This window comes from Camellia sinensis, chromosome 14 (genome assembly GCF_055761805.1).
Source record: "Camellia sinensis isolate YWXY chromosome 14, ASM5576180v1, whole genome shotgun sequence".
Classification (NCBI taxonomy): Eukaryota; Viridiplantae; Streptophyta; class Magnoliopsida; order Ericales; family Theaceae; genus Camellia; species Camellia sinensis.
This window is the reverse complement of record NC_138974.1, coordinates 25,423,674-25,447,189: the sequence shown is the minus strand read 5'-3', so window position 1 is coordinate 25,447,189 and position 23,516 is coordinate 25,423,674. Positions and strand designations below refer to the sequence as shown.

The 23,516-nt window shown below is 34.8% G+C and overlaps 1 protein-coding gene and 1 pseudogene across 2 annotated transcripts; one reads left to right on the top strand and one right to left on the bottom strand.

Annotated features, from left to right (window-relative positions):
- Positions 1-5,214: 5,214 nt before the first annotated feature.
- Positions 5,215-6,468, top strand: LOC145806856 (uncharacterized). The gene is made up of 4 exons (XM_082904689.1): positions 5,215-5,247; positions 5,342-5,731; positions 5,852-5,992; positions 6,187-6,468. Exons 1-4 carry the CDS (start codon positions 5,215-5,217, stop codon positions 6,466-6,468), a joined length of 846 nt encoding a protein of 281 aa, XP_082760815.1.
- A 7,127-nt stretch (positions 6,469-13,595) lies between these two features.
- Positions 13,596-20,684, bottom strand: LOC145806855 (2-carboxy-1,4-naphthoquinone phytyltransferase, chloroplastic-like; annotated as a pseudogene). The gene is made up of 8 exons (XR_014350263.1): positions 20,642-20,684; positions 15,370-15,490; positions 15,194-15,284; positions 15,054-15,094; positions 14,801-14,950; positions 14,500-14,666; positions 13,759-13,893; positions 13,596-13,679 (listed from the first exon to the last, which is right to left on the bottom strand). The product of XR_014350263.1 is annotated as a 2-carboxy-1,4-naphthoquinone phytyltransferase, chloroplastic-like (transcript).
- Between the last annotated feature and the right edge of the window lie 2,832 nt (positions 20,685-23,516).

Genomic DNA, 23,516 nt, shown 5'->3' with positions numbered 1-23,516 from the left:
AAAAAATAAATATTTTTATTTTATTATTTTGAAATTCATAGTTGATTAGGAATTTTTTAATTCAGTACAGAATATTATAGAATTATTTAGTTATTTAATTTCCTAATTTGATATGATGCAATTTTCTTACATTATTAGTTTTGAATTTATTTCTATTTTATTAGTTTCTTATTTTACAAAAATTGGGTTCATTATGAATAAAGATATAAGCTTTAAGATAAGGGAGATAGTTTTTGAGAATTAATATACTCGAGGTTTATACTTTTTTGTTCCAACTTTGGATATTCTTTGTGAATCAACCATTGTTGACCCTTTATTCTCCATATTGTTTGTGAATCAACGAGTCTAGAGAGGAATGTTACTTCCGGTATTCTTGTTTGAATCAACAGATTTTAAAATTATTAATATTTAGCATTTCGCACTACATCATATATTTTATCTACATACAAAAATTACTCTTAATAAATTGAGAGATTAGTCAATAATTGATGTAAGAATACAGTTCGTTTGATCTTCTTAGTCAAATTCCACCACCTATGTCTATTTAAAAAAAGAAAAAGAAAAAAGAAACCATTGTATTATGTCACAAAAATATACATTATCTCTTGTGATGTTAAGTATGCAGAAAAATTATCTACAAAAATTCTCAAAATTTGAAATATTTGTCTCAATTTGACTCTGACGTGTTCCACACTAAATGTACATTCAAACTTTGAATATTTTTCTTGTTACATTTTTGCTCTCTCTCTCTAACTACACATTTTAATCTTGCTTCTGAGCCATTTTATTTTGCCCAACTTTACCCTTTTTTGCAGCAATCTTACTCATTGCCACATGCTTTTTCAAAATCATGTGACGGTGAGTAGGATTGCTTATTATGACTTAGGTGTTATGAATTCAAATATCATAAACAGTTTTTCATGTACTGGGAGAAAAAAACATAAACATTAGACTCTCTACAGACTCTGTAGTGATAAAAATCTTGTGTCACTGCTCTTTATCCTGATTGATGTTCATCTTCACATATAAAATTTAAAATTTATGCTCATCATAGAATCGTTAGAGAGTTGAACCATGGCAAGTAGTGAACATTTTTTGAGAGAAATCTTATCTACAAGATCACACTTTGCAATGAGAAAAATGGGTTGTGGTACCATCTTAAAAGTCATTCATGATTGTTGATATCCTAATAAACAAACATGCTGATCTTTGTTCTTTTTGGGGGGGAATTATTTTTGTTTGGCTCCAGTTGGCTTTTGACAGTGTTGTTTTTGTTATGTTATTTGTGATGGTTATTTTTCAGTCTATTTGGTTGGTTTTTCACCAACTCTCAGTAGTTGCGCTTGTATATAATTGATCGCAATTTTCGGTACCAACCTTGTCAGAATCATCTTGTCTCTTTATGATGTATTTTGTACTCACCTCTTCTTTCTCTTTATTAATGTAATATCTTCTTATTTTGTCAATTTTTATCAATAAAGTTTGTCTTTGCCAATAAACAAATAAATAAAAATACAATTGGGCAACCTTATGCTTGGAAAACTACGCTTTACACTTGTAAATGATGAGACTTTTAGAGTTGTTTTGAATCTTCACATATTGTTAATCTTTAAAAAAATTGTCCAATAATGCATGCAATTTGATTGGGATCCAATTCTTTATTAGTTTAATGTATCCTCTCTAGTGTAAATTGGAATCTAATAATTAGAAGATTTATGTGTTCTTTTCAATATGCATTGATTGAATTAGACTCCTACATAAAAATTGACTTTTACTCCCAGGTTCAATATTATATGGTTGTGCAAATTTGTTTATCTTGAAAAATACACAACATTTGATTGATTCATTTTGTATTTTTGGTGGACCATCCCCATGGTTCAATTAATGGAATTTTGTGTATTGTTATTAAGTATGTGGGAATAATAGTTCTTATTTTTTTTAATCAACAAGTAAAATTTTTATTGATGAAATCAACATTACAATGATGACAGTTCCATTCATCATTAAGTTGACCATTATATTTACAATGCTTATAGTTCCAATCATCATGTGGCAAGAATTTCTGTTGTACTCTTTCAAATGTATAATAGAATACAATTATTTTTTCTTTTATGTTTTAGGAAAATTAATTAAGATTAATTAGTGAAAAATCTACTTTTATCCGTGCATATGACATATGGTCTTATGATTGATTTGTTTTGCTTATAAAGATGTATGATTAATGAAATATATTGGAAAGAAATACTAATTATTAGTTTAGAAGATAATTTTTTTTACCCTTATTTTTTTGAGTAAATTGGTGATAAATCCAATCGAAGGAGGGTATAAGATATTACGTTCAGTGGATATTTTTTTATTAGTAATAGATTTACCATTTGTGAAATAGTTTTGTGAGAAGTCCTTTTGGTAGTTTTGAAGGATATTTTGTTTCCAATTTTACCCCTTAATATATTTGTTGACTTTTTTTTTGTATCTTTTGACTTTTGTTTAATTATTTGTTCAAATTTATATCTATCTATTTAAATTTATATCTATCTGTTTAATTTTTTTTACTATCTGTTCAAATTTATATCTATCTGTTGAATTTTTTTTCCTATATGTTCCATTTTTCTGTGAGTTTCTCTTTATTTGTTTAAAATCTGTGAGTTTCTCTATCAATTTTTTAAAAAAAATACAAAAATCTGATCTATCTGTTCAATTTTTTTTATATTAATATTTTTAATCTGTTCAAATTTTTTAAAAAAATTTATCTGTTCAATTTTTTATTCCAAAATATTTTATCTGTTCAATTGGTATACCCTACCTTCGACCATAAACTTGTTTTTGAAATGATCTTGGTAAAAACTACCGACGGTAAAAATGTTTGTGAGAGAAAGAATATGTTGTGTATGTTTTATCTATATAATTTTTAGCTGCAACAACAAACTACAACCAAAATCACAATCAATTGATATCTGTTCAAACTAGGGCTGAGCAAGGAATCCGTGAAATCCGTAATCCGATCCAGTCCAGTCCAATCCAGTAGGTTTGGATTGGTTTTTTGAATCCGTGGTTCGGTTCCGGATTGAAAAATTAAAAATCCGTAGTTCACGGATTGGTTCCGGATTGAATCCCACGGTTCCAGATTGGAACCGATCCGGACCGTATACAAATAGTCTATATTTTTATTATACACCCTCCTGCATAGTATCTTCTCTTATTTCATATAAAATTTAAATCCAAACCTAAACTTGCATAGCATCTTCTTTTATTACTTTTGTTTGCTAGTGTTTAGTGTTAATTTGTAATGGTCTAAATACTTATGGTGGAACTAGTTTCTTTATGGTTGTTTAAATTCTAGAACAGTTTGTCGTTATTATGAAAAGACATATTGCTATTGTGAAACTAATATGGTGCTATATTTATATTTTTATGAAAATAAAGTGTTATATATATTTTTGTTATTTAATTATATAAATCCGTGGTCCTAAACCGATCCAATCCGTATTTAAATGGATTGGTTCGGATTGGTTCCTTGATTTAAACGGATTGGATTGGTTCCAATTTTTCAGGATCCGTAGATAACGGATTGGTTCTGGTTTTACTCCAATCCGGTCCAATCCGGACCATGCTCACCCCTAGTTCAAACCACTACAAAAAACAACTCATCTACATTAACTGTGCAAAGCTCAATTCAACACTAGATCTAAGCAGATAACCACACACACCAAAAAAAAAAAAAAAAAAAAAAAAAAAAAAAAAAAAAAAACCGACAACAACTAGATTTGAACAAATTGAAGAAGAATAAGTCAATCTAGACCTAGAAACCACCGGCGACTCTGACTATAAAGGCGACTACATCTATCCCCCATCTTCCTTGCAAATGAAATATTTTATGTAGAAAAATGAAGATTGTGTGAGAAACCTAAAGACAAACAAATCACCAAAATCACCAAATAACAACTAAAGACAACCAAATCTACAAGATCTACTCAAAGTTGAGTAAGAAACCTCACCATCAGAGATAGCGTTATGAATTTTGGCGCATTTTTGAATGACGTTGTGGTTGTTAAGACCTTCATCTTTCTCAATCAACGACTCAGTAGAGCCTCTATTCTTGTTTTATTGCTGCGGTTGCCAAAGAGGGTTTTTCTAGTAAGAGCTTGACTTTGGAGACGAGCACCTACTAGAATAAGGAGAACACAATTCTGATGACGGTGCACACTAGGATTACTATCTCTGTGCCGAAATCTGAGAGTATCGCCTACCTCATGATTAACTTGTTTGGTGGTAGCACATAGTGGAGTTCGACTCACTCAGCTCGGTTTCATCTCGCTCTGCCAGTATTAGTTGTTAATCATGAACTCAAGAGAGAGAAGAGAGAGAAACACAATGCGGAAAGAGAGAGAGAGAGAGAGAGAGAGAGAGAGACAGACAGACAGACAGACAGACAGACAGAATGAGAGCATTTGGTACGAGATAGAGATTACGACGATGACGATAAAATCGCGACGGCGACAGAGCTGCAAAACAAAGACATGAGAGAGAGAGAGAGAGAGAGAGAGAAAGAAAGATGAGAGGGTTTGTTTTGTGTTTCACCGTGGATACCATATACATAAGGGTAATTTGGTCATTCTGTAGAAGTTTGTTCTTATAGAAGTTTGTCCTTTGAACAAAAGAAAATCGAACTTGGACTTTTGAACCAAGCGCCCTATTTTTATTTATTTTTTCTTTTTTCTATTTCTACTTTCTCAATTGCTACCCATCGTCGCCTTTCATTACCACTTGCATCGTTGGCAACTTGTTGAAAAATTGGCTAATGCTAAAAAAATCATCAGCGAACAAATGGACACGTGTACTAAGCACAAGAGGATACAACCCTTATAACCTATAACTGATTTTTGTTACACTGTCGGCTCTTGTTTCATTTATACATGGAGTGTGTGCCAACCAAGAGGCACAACAGTTAGAATTTTGAGTCAAACACACCATTTAGTAGCAAACTAGTTTCTCAAAGAAACATGGTACGCTGGTTTAGTTTTGAAATTAATTTTGAAAAATAATTTTGTGAAAATAATTTTAAAAATTCAAAATTTATTTGACTATAAATTTTCAAAGTTGTTTTGAGTTTTATATTTTCAAAATAGAAGACGAGAGAAATTGGGGTCCTAGGCCATTCAGGTTCCTAAATGCTTGGATCCTGCACCCAAGCTTCACATTTGTTGTGCACAAATCATGGTTGGATTCACAGGTGCAAGAATGGGTTGGGTATAGAGAAAAGATCAAATTGTGCAGTCTTAAACCTGAGTTGAAAAGGTGGAACACTTAACTATTTGGTTGTGTGGAGGATCAACTGAAAAAGGTCGAAGATGAGTTACATGAGTTTGATTTATTGGTAGAATTAAGGCTATTAGAATCTCAGGAAATTGCAAGAAGAAAGGAGGTGAGGAATTTGGTATGGTCATTAAAAAAGAAAAAGGATCGGATTTGGTTCCGAAAGTCTAGATTGAATTGGGCTCAAAATAGGGATAGAAATACTGGGTTCTTTTACATAATTGCTAGCCAAAGGAAAAGAAGGAACTTAGTGGACTCAGTGGTAATTGATCCTGTTAGCATTAAAGATATAGAACTGGTGAAAGAAGAAGCGTTAAGGCATTTTACAAAGGTATTTTCGAACGATTGGCCATCTAGACCAAAATTGTCTGGTACTAAAGTAGCGGAGCTTCTAGAAAAAGAATTCACAATGGAAGAAGTATAGGATGCAATAAAAGGTTATGATGAGAATAAAGCGCCAAGACCGGATGGGTTTAACATGGCATGCATCCAGAAATGCAGGAAGTTCATGAGGAGTGATCTATTCCAATTCATGCAGGAGTTCTACAATAATAGTAAGCTGGTCAAAGGGCTCAATAGCTCATTCGTTACCCTTATTCTGAAGAAGATCAGCCCCTCAGGTTTGACAGATTACAGGCCTATAAGTTTGGTGGGTGTAGTGTATAAATTATTGGCTAAGGTACTTTCAAAAAGATTGAAATGGTATTACCATATGTGATTAGTGAAGTGAAAACTTCATTTTTGGGAGGTAGGAACATCTTTGATGAAGTAATGATGATTGCCAATAAGGTGGTGGATTGGTGGAAAAAGTCCAAAATGAAGGGAGTGATATTCAAACTTGATTTTGAAAAAGCTTATGATTTGGTCAACTAGGAGTATTTGTTTTCTATGATGGAAAATATTGGGCTTGGGGAGAGATGGTTGGGTTGGATAAGAACTTGTGTCACTATGACAAGGATTTCAGTACTTGTTAATAGATCACCAATCGAAGAGATTTGTCCACAAAAGGGATTAAGGCAAGATGATCCTTTATGTCCCTTTTTGTTTAATAGAGCACTTGAGGGACTTCACCTATTGTTGGAAAGGGCAAAAGCTTTGGGGTTAATAAATGGTGCTGCTATTAGGCAAGCAGGATTAAAACTGTCTCATCTCTAGTTTGCCCGATGATACTATCCTATTTTGCAAAGTAGAGTGGGAGGAGATTGTGACTGTCAAAAGGATTCTCACATGCTTTGAGCTTATGCCAAGACTTAAGATAAATTTTCACAAAACTGTGGTGTGTGGAGTTGGGATTAGTGATGAAATTAAACAAGTCTTTGCCTCAAAACTGCAGTGCCTATGCTAGAAGTTGCCCCTTAAGTGCTTGGGTCTACCAGTTGGGGTAAATCCAAGAAGAAAGAAGATTTGGCAGCCTGTGGTGGAGAAAGTAAAGGCCAAGTTAGCTCTATGGAAGAAAAAGATGTTGTCCTTTGCTGGCAGGTTAACATTAATAAAAAAAAAATCTATCCTAGATAGCCTCCCTGGAGTTTACATTTCCATTTTCAATTACCTAAAGGAGTAGCAAAGGAAATTGATAAGTTGAAGGAAGCATTTCTGTGGGGTAGCTCAGAGACAAGAAGAAAATTTCATTTAGAGAACTGGAAAGAAGTAACTCTAAGCAAAGAACAAGGAGGGTTAGACATAAGAAGGGTAAGGGATATAAATGATTTTATGATAGCTAAGTGGTGGTAGAGGTATGGGGTAGAAGATGATTCGATGTGGAAAAAAGTAATTATCAGCAAGTATGAGGTAGTAGGAGGTAGATGGTTACTAGTGATGGAAGGGGTTGGAAATGAATCTACTGTATGGAGTGACATACCAAGTGTGTCAAGGACTAACTCTGGACTATTTGATTTTTATTTTTATTTTTATTTTTTTGTAAAATTTGATTAGCGATGGGTGTATGATTGATTTTTGGCATGATAGGTGGCTTTGGAACTTTCAATTAATAGTGGAATTTCCCAAGTTGTTTATATTATCTATGGAAAAAGAAGGGACATTGAGCTCTTTCATGCAAATGAAGGATAACTCAGGGGTTTGGAAGCTACTGTTCAAATGACCACTCCTTGCTTGGGAGGAAAAGGAGGTTAGTAGGCTAAAAGTGTTGATAAGAGATGCTCCCTGGCTTAATGTGGGGCCTATAGGACTCAGTTAGCTGGGATGCATCCCTTGATGGTCAGTTTACTGTGTGGCAGCAATTAGAGAATGGCATGAGTTAAGTCAAGGTCCAAGATTGCAGGTTCCTAGGCTGCTATGGAAAGGTGTAGCTCCACCAAAAGCTTAGTTCTTGAGTTGGTTGGCATGGAGGGGGATGGTGAAAACAACTGGTCTGTTACAGAGGTTTGGGGTATTAAGGGGTGGTTTGGGATGATCCAAATAAGTGCACTTTTTGAATTTTTATGAAATATGGGTTGTGTTTGAAGTGATGTGGTAAAAATGTGATGCGACTTAAATAAGATAGTGACTTTTTGGCTTTTTGACTTTTTTAGGTTATGACAAACAAGGCCTAAGTAGCACTGTGGAGAATTTATGCCCATTTTGTAAGTTGGAAGCAGAGTCAGTGGATCACACTATGTTACAGTGCTCTGAGGTTTGAAAGGTTTGGTCATCTCTACTAAAATAGTGGGGCTTATCTTGGGTCACACCTGCTACTATTGATGGAGTGCTGCTATGGTGGCTGGGAACAAAATTTAAGTAGTTAGGAAGATTTGGAGGCTTGTACCAATTGCAATATTGTGGTCAATATGGAGGTTAAGAAATGAGTGTGTTTTTAATGGGAGTCAGCCAAACATGAAGGAGCTTGGTGAAATTGTAAAGGTAATGATTGGGTTGTGGATGAAGTCTGGGTTGCCCACAATCCCTCATTCAATGCATGATATTGTGAAGAATATGAATCAAGTATGGTTATGCATTTGAGGGTGTTTAGTTGTATGGGTAAGTGTTGGTTTGTGTGGGGTTGGTTTTTTATTGAATTTGTTGTTTGTTCTCTGTTGGTTGCTCACCAACTTGGGATTGGGTTCTGTCATATGATTGTTATTCTGGGTGCTAACCTAGTTGGGATTTGGATTTTAAGATATAATGACTTTTGCTCTCCCCCCCTCCCTTCCTCTCCCTCTCCATCTCCCCCTCCCTCCCCTCCGTCTTTTATTGATGTAATATTTCTCAAATGTTGTATTGTTTTCTATTCATCAATAAAGGTCTCTTTTTGATTGATCAAAAAATATATATATAGTTTCAAAATAGTTTATAGAAATTTGAAATTTGAAAATATGTTTTTTCAAAATTGTTTTTGTTTTTTTGTTGTTATAATTAGTTGTCATTTTAATTGGAATTAGTCAATAATAATTATAGGATAAGCTTCATTTTACCTCTTGTAGTTTAAACCATGTGCGGTCTATCTCTATAACGTTTGAAAATGACTACATAACCCTCTTGTGGTTGTGGATTGAAGTAACCACTAAAATATCATTAAATTTTCGTCATTTGTTTAGAAAGCAAAGTGCACTTTATCTCCCTATATTTTATTCTATATATGATTTAAACCCTGTACTTTTATCAAATTATGCAATGAAGGAAGTCTTATTGATGGAATGCACATACACAATGAGAACATCAAGGCCCGACACCATCGTAGGGCTCGATGAACATCAAGACTGTTTGCACTTTGAGCTTAGAAAATTTTCAAAAATCTTATCCCAAAATCGCACGACAAGATCTATAGAATGGATAATTTGTTGGGAATTTTATTGTAAAAGGAAATTAACTCCATAGAAATTGAAAATGTACGACCTTGTAAGGTACCTGTTCGCATGAAATAATATAGCCCTTCATAAAACGAGTTATAAATTTTCAAAATAGTCACCAATGCTACTAAAACACCATCCCCAAGACATTTTTTTGTAAGAAGAGTTTTAGCCTTCATATACATTATGTCAAGTCTAGTATAAAAGAGAAAATATATGAACAACAACGTTCGTTAGACCAGCAGATTGAAATATTGTTCCAAGATTCTTAATCGTTGTATCTTGAAAGACAGATGCCCATTTGAACTCATGAGCACCGAAGAGAGAGGCAAAATTTGTTTTAAGAATGTCGTGTCTAACACAAGTCTTAATCAAATTATTTTTTATTTCTAGAATTATACATTATATTTGTAAGTTTTTTCTGAATTATTTTCTAAATTCACCAAATTTATTTTCAGTTTCAATTTATTTATTAATTTCTAAATCTAGTTCAAAGTTTTATCTGCCACATATGATTTATTCTAACATGTTTTACACTATTGACCTTGTCAAATTTTAGCCAAAATCAATCGCATTGATGACGTTTTTGGCTTGTTTTTGTTTTACAATAGAATTTTCTTTTCTTATTTTGTTCTTTTTCAATGCTCAATGTCTTTGATTAAGGCATTGTTTGGCAGCTTTCCATTTTGTTTAATATTTGATTTTTTTTTTCTCATTAATACACTCTTGGATTTTTTATTTTTTTTTCAAAAAAACTAAACTAGTTTAACAAAAATAAGCACTAAATATTTTTTTCTTCTTTAAAAAAAAAAGAAAAGAAAACCCATATAAAATCATGAGTCTTTCTTTTTTTTTCTTTTTTGTTTTCACCAATTTTAAATTTTTTGAAAACAAAAGAAATAGAATTTGAAACTCAACCAAACAGAGTAAATAACATTTTGAAACTTTGTATATTCTTTGTCAATCAAACCACTACTAAGCCTTTATTCCAACCTTCTTTATGAATCCACGAATTTAGAAAATAATTTTGTTTTTGACATTGGGCTACATTTATTTAGGTGAAAAATATTTTTTAAGGAAAATATATATTTTATGAATTTTTTTTTAAAAAAATAAATGTTTTTCTATGTTTGGTGTGGTGGTGGTGGTAGTGGTGATGGAATAAAGATGGAGATGGAGCTGGTGATGGTGATGGTGATGGTGATGGTGGCATGATAGTGGGGCGGTGGAGGCGGCCATGGTGAGGGTGGTGTGGTGGTGGAGGTGTGTGTGATCGTGATAGCATAGTGCCATTACTAAGATTTTAATTTAAAAAATATTTTCTATATTTTCAAATATTAAACTTATTTTCTGACCATAGAAAATGTTTTCCATACACCAACAAATACAAAACCATTTTTCAACCCAAACAAATGGATTAGTTCAAATTGAAGGACTGAAAGTCGTGTTATCTTTAATTTATCTATTACACATTTCGATTGCACGTTTCTACCACATCGCGTGTGTAAATTGTGATGGAACTGATATATTCATACATTAGTTGTAAAAATGCATATTTGTCACATTATGAACAATAATTCAAAGAAATCTTATCTATAAAAAGTAAAATAAAGATTAATGCTTTTAGAGTTTGTTTGGGATGAGAGAGTTTTGATAATAAAAAATAAAAAAAATCAGAAGTTATATAAAAAAAGTTAAAAATTATTTTTATTATCTATATATATTTTTTTAAAAATTTTAAAAATTATTTCCAAACAATATAATTTTATTGATCTTATATTTTAATAAAAAAATAACTTAAAAAGTGACTTTTCAAAACTTTACATCGAGAAAGTCCTGTGTTACTTTGCGCTTACTTGTCATTGATGTTGATGTCACAAACAATATGCAAAGACCGGAAATTTGTCCTTTACTCTTCAAACAATAGACTTTAGATTTGCTAAATCTAGGGCTGGGCAACAAACCCACCCGCCTGCACAAACCGCCCGATCCTATCCTACCCGCAGTGCTTTAGGCGGTTTTCATGTAGATAGGCGGGCGGGTGCGGGTCAAGAAATTGGCAAAAGATCGGGTTCGGGTCGAACCCGACCCGCCCGCAACTCGCATCTTTTTTTTTTTTTTTAAAAAAAGAAAAAACAACTAGTTATTATTATTATTTTTTGCATTTTGGATGGATGGAGATAACTAGTTATTATTTTTATTTTTACATTTTGGATGAAAGTAAAATTTATTATATGGGCACCTATATACATTATCATGATCTAATGATATTTAAATTAGTGTTACTAGTTTAACTTTTATTTATATATATAAAAAAAATCATTATATTCCATTAGTCTAGTAGACACAGTTAAATATGATATTTTGAATTGTCATTCTATTATCACATTATTGCATATTAAAAACTAAACAGTGAAAATTAATCCACTATTAAAATTAGTGTTACTAGTTTGACTTTTAAAGGTTTGTTTTTGCATATTTAAATTAGTGTTACTAGTTTGACTTTTAAGGGTTTGTTTTTGCAAGCTAAGGATGAAAATTAATTACTATCCTCAAGCATGGTTCCATATCATCTTATCAAACATGTGGACTATTTATTATGATCATGAATTGTATATCTTGTAATTTAATTTATAACTCTTCTAAAAAAAAAAAAAAGTGTTTAGAAAGTAACAAAAAATGTCAAATTTGCTTAAGTTAAAAAAAAAAAAAAAAAAACTAAACCGCAAACCGAACCGCACCCGCCCGCACAAACCGCGAACCGCATCGCAGGCGGTTGCGGGTCCATTTTTCCCCAACCGCATAAGTGCGGGTCATGTCGGGTTTGACCCGCACCCGGCCAAAACCGACCCGCGAGCAGCCTGGCTAAATCTTCATGTAATCTTAAAATAATCTTCACGTCCAATTATTTGGTTACTTGTCTAATAATCTCTCCATTCAATAATTGTCTAATAATCTTCACATTCAGTGGCGGAAGGACGTTGGGGGCGAGGGGGTCACGCGTCCCATGATTTTTTAATTTATTTTATTTTATTTTTTGTTTGGATTTGAGTTTGGTCTTGTTTAGAGTGTGCCTGCTACACAGTCCTTCCAAATGCATCCCAAACACACTGACACCACACGGCCCCATGACCTTTTTTTTTTTTTTTTTTTAATCTCAATCCCAACCAAACACGGACACACAAATTTTTTTTTTGGATGAGTACATGTAACTCCAATTACGACAAGGCTAAAATTTTAATAGTGTATGAGATTTTTTATTTTTTTATTTATTCACAGTACTTGTTAAGTATCTTCATATTTTTTTTTTGTCTTCATTATCTCCCTTTGTTGCTTTGTAATTTACCGACTCACGATTTATCATATTAGGATAACACAACACGGATGTGGGACTGTTTGGGAAAAATATGTGATTCCCCACAAGTAAATCAATCAATGGGAATAAAAATTAATGTGGAAAAATTAAATCAAAGGCAACACAAGAATTTTTACGTGGTTCCCTCAATGTGAGGTACGTCCACGGGATCGAAATCCGATTCCACTATCAACCAAATAATTTCAAACGATTACAAAAGAGACACTAACACTGCTGGAAAATTGACTTTTAGCGGCGTTTTAAAAACGCCGCTATAGGTATTGAAAATGTCGCTAATTCTTTTTGCGACGTTTAGTACCAAACGCCGAAGACGCGGCCGTCGCTATAGCTTCATGGCGTTTGGAAAACGTCAGTATATTAGTATAGGCGGCGTTTTTAAAAACGCCGCCAAATGTCCTACCCTAACTGTACTGTGACGTCACTATGACATTTAGCGACGTTTTGAAAATGCCGTCAAAGACATTTATACATTTAAAAATCTAACCGTTGGGATAGGGATATAGTGACGTTCAAAAAACGCCGCCATAGCCTTTATTTTTATTTTTATTCTTTTTTATTTTTGAAGTTGTGCTAATTTTATATGGTTGAAAAAAATAACTGTCATAAACAATTATTAAGAACTAATAATTGATGTTTATTAAAATAATAAATAAACTAAGTTTGAAAACAAAATTAAAAATAAAAAACAATGCAATAAGATGTGATACATGTACAATTATAGAATTCACATCCTGTTAACAAATACAAACCACTTTGATATATATATACATACACATTTAAAGAGGTCCACGTACTCCATGAAATCTGAAATGTGCATCTCTATTTAGTTGAGACAACATGTACCGACTACATAGCGCTTACAATACAGTGCTTGAGAAATTTGCATGGATCTATTTGCTGCAGCAGCAAGTGTGGCTTCATTTAACCGAAGATTGGAACTTCGGCATCACTGGTTGAACTTCTTGTGTGGTGATGCTAATGAGGTTGTTGTGGCTGATTCAAGCTGTAGTTGCACTGCTTGGTTGTTCCCTTAGCTTCCTCTTTGGATGACACTGCAGTGAGGAGATCTATTCCACCCGAATCCACCTTACTAAACATGAGGTTAGCAACAGAGTGATGAGGCCATACACCTGTGCTGATAACAACCATTTCCTTGGGTCATGGAACCCCTTACAAACCCAGTCCGTACTAATGATGAGGCCATACACCTACAAGAATGAACAGAAGTTATGCCAATGCAGAATTCAAATGTGAGAATCTGAAAAAAGTTCCATAAGCATATCTCACCTTGAGCTATGTCCTCTTACCTCACCCAACATTCTGTCAGGTGCTCGAGCACTGTTCATGTCTGTACATGATTGCATGATCCATCAGAATAAGCTACATAATAAGTGCAATAGTCAGCTAATGACGACTGCCCACCTGCGATGGCCAAGAATGGAAGTCAATATTCTATAATGGTTATTATTGTACATATTTAAACCAAACATGACTATCTAAATTTAAGTGATCACCAGCTAGAAGTGGAACATCTAAACTTAGCATAAGAAATTAGTGAACAAAAAACTTGCTAGAGTTTTGAATCTTTCCAGCAAGTCACAAGCAAAATCAACTACTGTCTGGAAGAGGACAGATGTCAGAGGGAATCCAAGCTTTAGCAAGATTCTAACATGTCATTTAATTTAGGGTATATTACACTGATCTCCCAGCAAACTCCACAACTTTGAAAAAATTACAGTGACCTCCCTTTTAGAGAGGTTAAAGGGACCGGAACAAATGAAGATGGTGTGAAGACACAAAGATAAATAAGGAAAAAATATACATTTCATTGTAAAAGATATGACATCATCATTTTTCCATCTACGTGACTAACAAATTTCTTATGAAAATGAGGCTCAGTGCTATGTGAATTAAAACCTTAAGAGAGTCCAATGTGATTATGCTAAACTAACATGTGTGTTTGATGTATATCCAAAATTGCTTTCACAGAATACTCATAATAGCAAGAATTCAAAAATGTATGCTCACCAGGCAAATTTTGAAATCTATGGAATGGAAAATCAGAGAAAAACCATCATGTCAACATATTTTCCAGCGATAGTTCTGGTTGCTACCAGTCCAGCTGCCAAAGCAGCACCGAATAAAGCATGCAATCTCACATAATAATACTTTGCCATAAAGATCTTCATTTTGTCCTATAAGAATGAAGTCTCAATACCACAATAGAGAACTAATCCAATTCAGCAATAAAAAGAGTAACAACTAGGGTTCATAACCATCCAATCTGTAATTCTATAGTAAAATTGAAGCTTAAAATGTTACTACTCACCTTGTGGTTCTGCTCAATGTAGTTGACGACTAGTTTTCCAACGGGCAAGGTTAGGGCACAGAGAAACTGAAATAAAGCTATGATTAGATTTAGAATAGTGTGAATATAGCCATTTTCACCACCTTTGACCCTGTTTCCGTGCCAAGCCTAGCCTAAACAAAGATATCAAACCCAAAATAAATAAATAAATAAATACACGTGAATCGATTGTTCAATTTTCCATGAATTTTGAAGTTTTAATGTTAGGGTACTTATCAGAGGGGACATTTTTCCGACAGCTCTATCTCCGTTTACCTGAGTTGCACACTATTCATGTTACCTGATACAGGGATACCCTGAATAGGGAGATGTGGAAATATCAAGGGGAGAGAAAACAAGAGAAGAAAATTTTACCTAATGGAAGTGACTACAAAAGAGGATTAGAGTTGTTGTGAAGCCAACTAGGAGCAATGCGGAAATGATTGTGCCAGTTATAGGAAGTTCACTGTATTAACCACCCAAAATCAATACTCATATAAGGCATGTGAAGTGAAATCCAAGATTATCAAGAAATCAATATTAGCTACAACCTTGTGTTGCTCTGTGGCAAGTAAAAAGCAGTCGTAGCAAATGGACCAAACGCTGCAAAGCTCAGAGGCTCTCCAAATCCTTGATAACTTAATCGAAATGGCGGGCATTGGAATGAACACAGTTTCAAATAGGTGAATTTTTTTGTTTTTTTTTGATATGCCAAATAGGTGAAATGACTGCCGTGCCCCCTCGTAAAGCACTTGTTGCACAAATGACCATTTCAAGCTTGATGTTGGATTTCTCTCAAAATTACGAAAATGACTTTGAAGAATTCTCAAAAGATCGAAGAGTTAAAAAACAACTCACAGTGAGAGGAACCAAGGCAACAGAAGGAGGAAATGAATTCACTGTACCTAAGTCAAATCATTTGAAAATAATAAAATCTACAATTTTTAGTAACATAAATTGATATATATTCGCACACAAACAAATATGAACACTGATAAATGCATATATATAAATCATCATCTCAGTTTCTCGTTGGTGAACGTGAGTATGCATATATATATAAATCATCACCTCTGTTTCTTGTTAGTGAACGTGAGTAATCAACAAAGTCAACCGCTTCAAATTTCAGAGATGCTTCAGAAGATCAGCTTCAGGTCCTGTAGATCTAAATCTTTTGATTGGAGATCAAGTCCATCATCTCATTCAAATCAATCTTGCGTAAATCTAAATCATGGATAAGATTTCAGCAACTACAAAGGACTGAAAGAAGGAAAAACCGAGAAGGAAAATGCATTAGAGTAATATTTAAGCCAACATCATGTAATTCCATGGGGAAAGAAACACTCAAAGAAGGAAAAATCGAGAAGCAAAATGCTATACAACTAACAAATTTTACAAAAAAAAAATTTAAATTTGTTAGTTTGTATAGTGTTACTCAAGGGAAGAGCATACCAGTTCTTTAAGAGCTTCTCGGTTCCAAAGTCATAGAGGGTGAACTCTAATGGTAAAGCTATAAAGGTAACTATGGCATTTCCAGCAGTCATCAGGACCGTTGAGATAAGAAGTTGTCGCTTCAAGGATGGTTCGATCTCACTCACATTCTTAATTTTCAAAATGTCAGTTGCAAATATTGTAGTTATCAAGCAAACCACAATCCCCATCGAGCTTATAATCAGAGGATAAGACATAGCCGTGTAATTATGACTGATACCGATCGATGATATTGATGCAACGAAGAGCGCGACACATGATGATTCAGCATATGAGCCAAAAAGGTCTGAACCCATCCCAGCAATGTCTCCTACATTGTCACCCACATTATCTGTAATAACCTGAAAAATGTACTACATTTGTGACACCAATCCACTTTTGACCTTACAAACCATTCTGACAAATTTAAGGATTGAATTAGAAGTTTAGAAACTGTTGGAAATATTTTTGAAGCCACAAAACTTTATGTTCTTTTAATCTAAAAGTTCTGTGCCTAATGGAGAAAGACACTACAATGTTAACCTTACTAGAGGAATATAATTTATCTATGAATATGGAGATCTAGTTGTTCAAACACATATCTGTATAGCAATTGAAAAGGTGGGGGAAAGGAAACATGTAAAACCAAGAACACTAAAACAAAACATATATAGGAAAACAATCATTGTTGAAAAAAGAAGCAAATTCTGTTTCAAAACAAAAAAAAAATAATAAAATAAAAAATGACATAATTTGGATACTTGATCTGTCAATGGAAAGGAGGATTGAAAGACTTAATACGCATACCCTAAGATTAAAACACAAAAACAAGTAAAATGATCACAGCAGAATAATAAAGAACCAAATTGAAAGTTTTTAAACAGAAATTGAAGTAATCATACTGAAACTAAATGCCCCAACTTCAACAACACAAATGGACCAAAAATCAATCATGCTGAATTCCATTAATCACAATGCAACAAGGCACAAGAACTTATGGAGAGAGACAGAGCTGACCAACAGAAATGGCATTTTGAATCTCAGCACACTTGGTAACAGCCTCCTCAGAGTCAATACCCTCCTCTGGTTCATCTTCTTCGATCAACCTGTCCTTATATCCATCCAAACCAGACCCAATTACCCTCACCTTTGACACCAAAAACCACTGAAACAAAGCAAACACAATCCCCACTAAAGCAGCCACAGGTATCACAATCTGTGTTAGGTTCTCACCCATCAAACCCATTTCAAAAACACTCCCAAATGTGTTCTGTTTTTGGAAACTACGAGTCTATGGTGGCTTGTTTTGAAGAACATACAAAAATTTTGAAACTAGAACAAGAGAAGAGAACCTATATATCTATTATCCAAAGGGTATAATAAAATTAGTGGCTCTGCTTTGCATTGGGTCCCTATTTAGGAATTTGATAAACAAAAACAAAAACAAAAACAAGGTTGGTTTGATTGACAGATAGGCCAGTGGTGGTTTTATTCCATGGAAGCTGCTTGAAAAAAAAAGGTAGGTTTGATTATCAGGTAGCCATTTCACATTTGGCGGTATTTACCAATTTTACTTTGAATTGAATAGATACTTCTACCCAAATTCCTCCTTCCTTGTTAAGACCTCATTATCATTTAATTATGCAAAGTTTGAAAATTCCAAATCTCCAGATAAGAGGAGGTTCCATTTGTTCGACAAATAACAGATGCAAATCAGCCTTAAACCTTATTAACTTGCGCCTCTGAAATGCATTAAGCCACTGTTAACCTATCAAATCGCAAACAAAGGGACTGAAATGTAATCAAAACAACATTTAAACAATTGAGATATTTAAGCACAACAAAAAGTAAAGTTGCGATAGAAATGATGATATGACACACAATCTGACCTCACATCCAAACCCTAGGAGGAGATTCAAGACTGTAAACCCTAGGAGAAGAATCAGCGGAATGAAGATTTTGAGAGAAAGAGAGAGAACTTCGACATCGAAATCGAGATTGTAGACAGTAGTGCTGACCTTAGTAGACGATGCAGATGGTGGTGGTGGTGGTGGTGGTGGAGCTTCGAAATCGAGAGAGAGAGAGAAAGAGAGAGAACTTCGAAATCGAAATCACCGAGCTGAAGAAGGTTGAATTGTATCTTCCAAATCGATATTGAAATCGATTCTGCTCTACGAAATCTATTTTGCTCTACGAAATCGAAATCACTCTGAGATTGGGTCACTGAACTTCGATATCGAAATCACTTTAAGGGTTTAAAGAGAGCGAGCGAGCGAGATTCATACACTGTTGTTTCTCAGATTTGAGAGAGTGAAAGTGAGAAGAAGGGTTTCTCAGATTAGAATGAGGGTTTGAATAGGGAAAGAGAGCGCGTGAGAGTGGGATACATTCGAAGGCGTTTCCAAACGGGTTAAACGGTACCGTTTTATTAAATTAATATGTGAGATACATTCAAAGGCGTTTTTAAATGGGTTAAACGGTACCGTTTTATTAAATTAAATTGCGACGTTTATAAAACGTCGTTAAATATTAGAAAATGTGGCGTTTAAAAAAACGCCGTTAAAAAAATGCCACTATATCACACATTTCCTGTAGTGTAATGGTCTCACAAAACCACCCTTAGGTGAATTCCAAATAATCACAAATAAACAAAGAGGAAAGACCTCACCAAATAGAAGAATCAAAATCTTCAGAACTAGAGTTGAAGAAGACCCAAAATAACGAATCCAAATCGGTCAAGAACCTCGGACCAATCTTAGCCACCAAAAAGTGAATACACACCGCCACTATGACTCCACAAATTGAATTATCAATGCACTGTCTCCAAAGATTATCAAAAACATGTGTTGCTTTTTCACCAAAGCCAAACGGCTGTCTTCTACTTTTTTTTCTTGGGAAAACAATGCTAAAATATGTATTGTGAATCTAGGGTTTTTAATCAAATCTTAATTGTTTCCAAATTAGATTAGGTCTCCACAAAATTAGATATAATATATAAAAATATATTATACCTAAATCAAACCAAATTAAAACTCTTTTAGTAAATCAATTGGGTCCCACACTCCAATAAGGAGGTATACTCAACAATTCTCCCCCTACCGACTTAGGTGGAGAAATCAACCATACCCGCCAAAGTTCGACACTTCAAATGTTTGTCCCTCGACAAAGTCTTAGTCAACATATCCGAAATATTATCATCTGTGTGAACCTTTTCGAGTTGTAACAATTTCGAATCTAACACATCACGAATCCAATGGTATCTCACATCAATGTGTTTCGATCTTGAATGAAAAGTGAAATTTTTGCTCAAATGAATAGCACTTTGACTATCACAATAAAGCACATACTTTTCTTACTTCAAACCCAACTCTTGCAAAAATTTCTTCAACCATAACTCTTCTTTGCAAGCTTCCATAATGGCAATAAATTTAGCTTTGGTAGTTGAGAGAGCAACACATTTTTGTAATTTAGATTGCCATGCCACAGCTCCCCCTGCAAAAGTCATCAAATACCCCGAAGTAGATTTCCTAGAATCAATATCACCAGCCATGTCAGAATCTGTGAACCCATCAAGCATCGGTTTACCATCCCCAAAACACAAACACACCTTCGAAGTCCCTCGAAGATACCTTAGAATCTATTTTACCGCTGCCCAATGTTCTTTACCCGGATTAGAGAGAAAACGACTCACCACACCAACGGCGTGAGCAATATCCGGCCTTGTACAAACCATGGCGTACATCAAAGAACCAACTGCTGAAGCATAAGGAACTTTCAACATCTCTTCTTTGTCTTTCTCACTTGTAGGACATTGATTCGAACTAAGTTTGAAGTGACCCGCAAGTGGACAACCAACCGGCTTTGCTTTATTTATGTTGAACCTCTCAAGAACTTTCTCAATGTAGCTTTCTTGAGACAACCAAATCAGCCTCTCTTTGCGATCACGAACAATTTTCATACCAAGAATTTGCTTTGCCAGCCCCAAATCTTTCATAGCAAAAGACTTGCTCAACTCCAATTTCAACCTGTTTATCATGGTAGAATCTTGTCCCATAATTAACATGTCATCAACATAAAGCAAAAGAATAATAAATTTGCCATCCGAAAAATTTTTCACAAACACACAATGGTCCGAAGTGGTTTTAGAAAAACCATTATTCATCATGAAAGAGTCAAATTTTTTGTACCACTGCCGCGGGGCTTGCTTGAGGCCATACAAGCTTTTCTTCAATTTGCAAATAAATTTCTCTTTCCCTTTCTCTACAAAACCTTCCGGCTGCTCCATGTAAATTTCTTCTTCAAGGTCACCATAAAGAAATGCAGTCTTCACATCAAGTTGCTCAACTTCAAGATTCATACTTGCAGCCATGCCAAGTACAACCCGAATAGAAGACATCTTTACAACAGGTGAGAAAATCTCGTCAAAGTCAATGCTTTTCTTTTGCCCAAAACCTTTCACAACAAGATGTGCCTTGTACCTCAGATTCTTGCCATCATTCTTCAATTTGAAAACCCACTTATTTTTCAAAATTTTCCTCCCTTTAGGCAACTTCACTAAATCATAAGTCTGGTTTTCAAGCAAGGAATTCATCTCCTCGTTCATGGCCTTTTTCCAATCACCTTTCTTTACATGCTCAATTGCTTCTTGGTAGCTCTCAGGCTCCCCTTGATCAGAAATCAACACAAATTCATTAGGAGGATACTTTCTTGAAGGTTGTCGGTCCCTTGTAGATTTCCTCAACTCAAGTTGTGGTGGTGGTTCTTGAGTTGGATGCTCTTTCTCAATTTCTGGCTTAACTTCATTAGAATTAGCATCATCCTCTATATCTTCAATAAGTGGCTGTACATCTCCCCTATTTTCATCATCAACTGAAGATGAAGGAGATGGATCCATGTCAATGAGATCACTAGTTTTTGGCTCCGGTTGATCACCTTTGCCAAAGTCTTTAATTGTTTGGTCTTCAAGAAACACAACATCACGACTTCGAATGACTTTCTTGTCGACCGGATCCCACAATCTATAACCAAATTCATCACGCCCATAGCCAAGAAAAATACATTGTCTTGACTTGCTATCAAGCTTGGACCTCTCATCTTTTGGAATGTGAACAAAAGCTCGGCAACCAAACACTCTCAAGTGCTCATAAGACACATCTTTTCCGGTCCAAACTCTTTCTGGAACATCACCATTCAAAGGATAGGAAGGAGACAAATTGTTCACATCCACCGCTATCTTCAATGCCTCACCCCAAAAGGATCTTGGCAATTTAGCTTGTGAAAGCAAACACCTTGTTCTTTCCACAATGGTGCGGTTCATCCTCTCGGCAACTCCATTTTGTTGAGGAGTCTTCTTAACTGTCTTTTGATGCCGAATACCTTGGCTGCGACAATACTCATCAAATGGCCAAATGTATTCACCACCATTGTCTGATCGGATGCACTTCAATTTCTGCCCTGTTTCTCTTTCAACCATGGCTTAAAAATGCTTAAATACTTCTAGAACTTGATCTTTAGTTTTTGATAGAAAAGCCCAAACTTTCCTTGAATAATCATCAATAAAAGTGACAAAATAAAGTGCACCACTATGTGTTCTAACTTTTAAAGGACCACAAACATCCGAGTGAATCAACTCCAAAACATTTTCTTTTCTAGAAGCAACATTTTTATGAAAAGAAACTCTATGTTGTTCACCCGCCAAACAATGAACACAAGTTTTAAGATGTGTACCTTTCAAACCGGGTAGAAGCTCTTTCTTGAACAAAACTTGCAGCCCCTTTTCACTCATGTGGCCAAGCCGCTTGTGCCACAATTCGGTAGAGGTATCATCTTGAAGTGCATTGACAACACCTTTACAAATTTTTTCTTGCATCGAATAAAGTGTATGAGTCTTCTTACACTTAGCCACCACCAAAGAACCCTTTGTGAGCTTCCATATTCCATCACCAAATTTGTTGTTGAAGCCTTCATCATCTAGCTTCCCAGTAGAGATCAAATTGAGGCGAATGTCGGGAACATGCCTCACATCTTTAAGCAACAACTTGCAGCCCAAATTTGTTTCCAAGCAAACATCACCCATACCAATAATCTTGGACAAACCTTCATTACCTATTTGAATAGAACCATAATCTCCTTCGGTGTAGGTAGTGAAGAAATCAACTCGAGAAGTCACATTAAAAGAAGCACCGGAATCAATCACTCAATTGCTCTCTTGGCCCACAAAATTGATACAATCATCTTCACAAACGACCATGAGATCACCATTGGTAGTAATTGCTGTTGTGTCTTCTTGCTTCTTGTCCACACTTTTGTCACGTCTTTTCTCCTTATTCTTGAGCTTTCGGTATTCTCGCTTCATGTGCCCTTTCTCATGGCAATAATAACACTCAATGTCTTTCTTTGAAAAAGAACCATCTTTTGATTTATCACGGCTTTGATCACGACCATGAGGAGTTTTACTCCTCCCTTTTGTTTTGCTTCGGCCTCTCACAACGAATGCTTCCGAATGAGAGGAACCTGCTGATTTTCTTCTAGTTTCTTCATTCAACAGGCTACTGCTGACTTGGCCCATTATGACAACTCCATCGGGCGCTGAATTACTGACGGTCACAACCAAAGTCTCCCAACTTTCGGGCAAAGAACTAAGTAGCATCAAAGGCTGCAACTCATCATCAAAAATAATTTTCATAGAAGCAAGTTGGTTAACAATACTCTTTATTTCATTCAGATGTTCCGGAATAGGGCTGCCCTCCTTATATTTTAAATTAACCAACTTACGAAACAGAAAGACTTTATTTGTGGCTGATTTTCTATCATAAAGGCTCTCTAATTTTTTCCATAAATCATGTGCTGAAGTTTCAGTAGCAACATGATGAAACACACTGTCATCAATCCATTGACGGATAACACCAACGGCTTTTCGATTAAGCCTATTCCATTCATCATCTTTCATACCCTCGGGTTTACCACTATCACCCTCAATGGGTCTATACAAATCTTTACAAAATAATAGGTCCTCCATTTTAATTTTCCAAGTTACCCAATTACTTCCATTAAAGGTAGACATACGACCCACATTCCCCTCCATTGATTTACACAAATATATAAACCCAAATAAACCGTAAGCTCTGATACCAGTTGTTAGGGAAAAATATGTGATTCCCCACAAGTAAATCAATCAATGGGAATAAAAACTAATGCGGAAAAATTAAATCAAAGGCAACACAAGAAT